Here is a 4,143-nt window from a genome sequence, read left to right on the forward strand (position 1 = left end):
CAACATTTACTGTTTAAAGTTTATATTTATCTTAATAAATTTATTAAATATTTACAATTTATTAATTTAGTACTAATAATTTTAAAAACACTATACTCCCAAATTCAAAAATTTTAAATCCTAACTGCTACCACTTGGAGTTGAAGTTGTAAAAAAGCTTGTGAAAGTTGATTGTTGTTGGGCAGCTGTAGGCTTTTGAAAGAAGGTTTGTGAAAGTTAAAGATTTGTAAGTGGCTGAAAAACTTCAGATGTTGTAATACGCTTTCAGACAAGTATTAAAACTTAACAATTTCTTTTGTTTAATTTGGAACCTTGTTCTAAATTTCACAAAGGCTGATTAAATATCTTATTTGCAAACGAAACCGACAAAAAAATGCATACCAAATCCTTTCTAGCTTTGATTTGTGTACAAATCTTTACAAGAAAATAATACTAGTAAACAAGAGGATTGAGGGGAAGAATAGGTCAAAATCTGACCAAGACAAGAAAAAGGCATAATTGATTTTGTAACTTGTGTCTGGGATATGTGCAATTTTTTTTGACCTTTCAAGAGCCCTTACAATTGAAATTTCCTTCCATCAATATGGTCAAAAATAAGTTTTCTATGTATGTATAAACCTTGATAAGCTGTTACTGCTGCTGCTAATTGAACTATCCCTGAGTCTATCACTGTGTAAGGAATATGATTGAAATGACTCAAAGCCAAGGGGGAGTGGTCTATCAGGTAATCTTGGAATGTCAATGTCACCCTCAAGCATTTTCAAAGCATCTTCAATTGTTGGTCTTAGAGCTACCATAACATGAGCACAAAGTATACCAACATGAACAAATCTCTCCATTACTCTCTTTGGCCCTTCCTCCCTTATTGACACGTCGAAAACGCCTTCTACATTTCTTGATTTGACCATTGTCCATGCCCAGTCAGTGATCAACAATGCAGAAGAATTCGTCGCATCAAGAACTCTCCTTCCACTCATGATCTCGAGGATCACGATGCCAAAGCTATAAACATCGCTCTTCTCTGTCAATTGCCCGTAAAGTGCATATTCAGGTGCTAGATATCCATATGTGCCAGCCACCCTTGTTGTAAGATGAGTTTGTCCTTCTTTGCTTTGCTTAGCTAATCCGAAATCTGCAACTCTTGCCTTCATGTCCATGTCCACTAGTATATTCGTGGCCTTTATATCGCGGTGGTAAATTGAAGGTTTGATTCCATAATGCAAATAAGCAAGCCCTTTAGCCACATCGATTATTATGTTCTTTCGTTGAGGCCAAGATAATCGTTTCGTTCCAGCGTTGAATAGATGATCATCTAAGCTACCATTTGGCATGAAATCATACACCAAATATCTCCCTTTGCCATTCAAATTATCACTTGTGACACAAAACCCTCTTAAAGGAAGAAGATTTCTATGCCTAATCTTGCTTATAATCTCTGCTTCATTAATAAACTCCTCATCACCCTTACAATCCATATCAAGAATTTTCTTCACGGCGATTAAGGTACCATCAGAAAGTGTCCCTTTATAGACAGTTCCACTCCCTCCTTGGCCTATCATATTTCTTTGGGAGAATCCATTTGTGGCTTGTTCAAGCTCTCCTACTTGAAACCACTTAGCACCAGTGTTGGGCAAAATTTGGGATCTAACACTAGTCACATACCCTTGATGTAATGCATCTTGCTTTCTCTTCTTATCCCATTTCTTGTGAATAATAATAATACCTATAGCACCCAAAATCCCCAAGAAAGCACCCAAAAATCCAAAAACCAATTTTAACAGAGTCTCTCTGCTAAGATTGCGCGATCCTCTAGCCTTGTTAGCCAAGGGCAAGGCAAGAACACAACTAGCAGTTCTTGGATCCTTAGGTCCAAATTCATTAACCATAGCAGCAGCATAAAGTACAGTGAAATAGAAACACCTATTATTCGTAGTCGAATTCGGATTCAAAGAAACCAAATAACTGTTTACCTTCAAACCAGCATCAACACACAAGCTGCACCTAGTAAGCCCTCCAAGATCACCAGTACAAGATGAGTCAAGTAGACTACTTGGACCAACTTTTTCCATCCAATCTTTAATTGTGACAATCCCTCCACAACTCGAAGGCTTAACGACGAATTCATTAGTCTCATTCATGCACTGAGAGACAAAAGATTGAGAAATGGACATGGACATGGAAGAAAGCTTGGCCTTGAAGTCTGAAACGCACGAAACGACAGCATTTTCGTTTGAGAGATAAAACATGGATGTTTCTTTGAGGTGTTGAGCGAGTCCTATTCCAAAGAGACTGCGGAGAGTTTGGCAGCAGCTCTTCTCTAAAGACACTTCTGTGCATAAAGAAGTGTCCCATTTGCAGGTTTCTATGTAATCAAAGTTGATTGGACATGAAGAAGAATTCAAAGCATAGGAGAAAGGAAAAGAAAATGAGATGAAGAAGAGCATGTAAGAGGGAAATTTGGAGTTGAGTTTCATGACTTGTAGCAAAGTAACAGTTTGTTTGGATTGATTTCTCCAAAGAGTTTGTTTTTCCAGTTATATTTTGGTTATATAGTAATGGAGTTTGAGAAGCACACCTCAAAAATGGCTGGCTGTGGTCAACTTTGCACGTTTTAACTGAAAGAGTTTTAGGTGGGCTTTGATCTTTCTTATAAGTGGTTTGGTCATAGTCAATAAAATGTCACTAGTGCTTCTTTCTTGTTCACCTTCTCTCTGTTCTAGATGAGCCCGAATTACATAATCAATAAATAAAATAACTAGATCTGGAAGTCTGACTAATATCTCTTTGCAATTTTAATTACTTCTCTTTTCGATGTTCGCAGATCAACTCAGATATGTTTTCTTTATTTTAAGTATAACCAATTTGATTCCCTCGTTTAATCTTTATACTCTCTTATTTTTTTATTTTTTTTATTTTATGTTTGTGAACGGTCGAAATCGAGCTCATAGTGCATCCTAGCCTCCGACATGGTAAGCCAAGCTCGAGACATGACAATAAAGGATTGAAGATCGACCCCAAGTCCCACCGGGCTAGAACCCGGGGGCAGGACGCCTGCCTTCGAGAATATCGAGGCCATGATCCCGGAATTGGCCCTAGCCTCGAACGACTTCGAAGAAACATTGTCAGCATAGCCAACAGAAGACCGGAATATCCGTGACCGGCCGGACGTTACAGCGGGAATCTCGGCACGTATCAATAAAGAACCAGCAATCAGTAAATCAAAAGATTTTTTTACCTTTTATAGAATTGTACCTAAAGTACGACTCATCTACTATATAAAAGGGTTCTGATAATTCATAAAAGACATGGTAACACGCACTCAAAAGCAATACATTACTATTGTTCCTTGAAATTGTCCAATTCGTGTGGTTTGAATTTACTTTCTCATTATTTATTCAATTGCCACTTAATTTATCGCTTTGTGTCAAGTTAATCCGCGTATCCTTAAAATACACACAGATTTAATTGTTATCTGATTTTAAGGGTAAATAGTTTGGCGTCCACCGTGGGGCTAAGGATGATAGCGGCAATTTGATATAAATTTCCGTAACACGCCCTATTTTACACTTGTTTTTTGAAGTGTTTTTGATTCCAGGTTAAAATTGAAATGTCAAACCCACATACTGCCCCTTTAAATACGGACACGGAGTCCAGCCACCATGGCGAAAATAACAATGCAGCACCCGGTAACGAGGTACCCCTAGTCGATCTCGGCGGAGTCCCGGTGGCGGACCCCATTGACGCTAGTTCGCATATGGCCATCGACACAAATTTGCCTACCAATTCTGAGAATAGCGTACGCATAGAAGTTCGATCAATTTCCCCGAATACGCGCAGCGGTGAAAACGATGGGATCAACCTGCGAGTGATCTTCGAAATGTTACAGGCTCAACAAGCAGCGATAGCTCAGTTGCAGAACTAAAGTCGAGCACCGAGCAGGGTTGAGCCCGAACCACCCGAGGAAGTCACCCGCAGAAATGAACCGATCACGGAAAGGACGAATGAAAATGAATCGGGGACTAACCCCGAGATTATAAAAATGCTCGAAGAGTTGATAAAACTGATAGAATCGGGGGAGAAGAAAATCGAAGTCAATGACAAAAAAGGTGGGGTCGACCAAATCCCTGGAGCACTCCGATATTG

At 39.0% G+C, this 4,143-nt stretch overlaps 1 protein-coding gene across 1 annotated transcript; it reads right to left on the reverse strand.

The window, feature by feature from the left end:
* Window positions 1-498: 498 nt before the first annotated feature.
* LOC107822899 (putative receptor-like protein kinase At1g11050) lies at window positions 499-2,663 on the reverse strand. Its single transcript, XM_016649488.2, has one exon. The coding sequence runs from the start codon at window positions 2,472-2,474 to the stop codon at window positions 603-605; it is 1,872 nt and encodes a 623-aa protein (XP_016504974.1). The 5' UTR covers window positions 2,475-2,663; the 3' UTR covers window positions 499-602.
* Window positions 2,664-4,143: the final 1,480 nt, after the last annotated feature.

This window comes from Nicotiana tabacum, chromosome 12 (assembly GCF_000715075.1).
Source record: "Nicotiana tabacum cultivar K326 chromosome 12, ASM71507v2, whole genome shotgun sequence".
Taxonomy (NCBI): domain Eukaryota; kingdom Viridiplantae; phylum Streptophyta; class Magnoliopsida; order Solanales; family Solanaceae; genus Nicotiana; species Nicotiana tabacum.

What these genes read in the sequence shown, in the direction of transcription:
- LOC107822899 (XM_016649488.2), bottom strand. Translation starts at nt 2,474, where the DNA reads ATGAAACTCAACTCCAAATTTCCCTCTTACATGCTCTTCTTCATCTCA.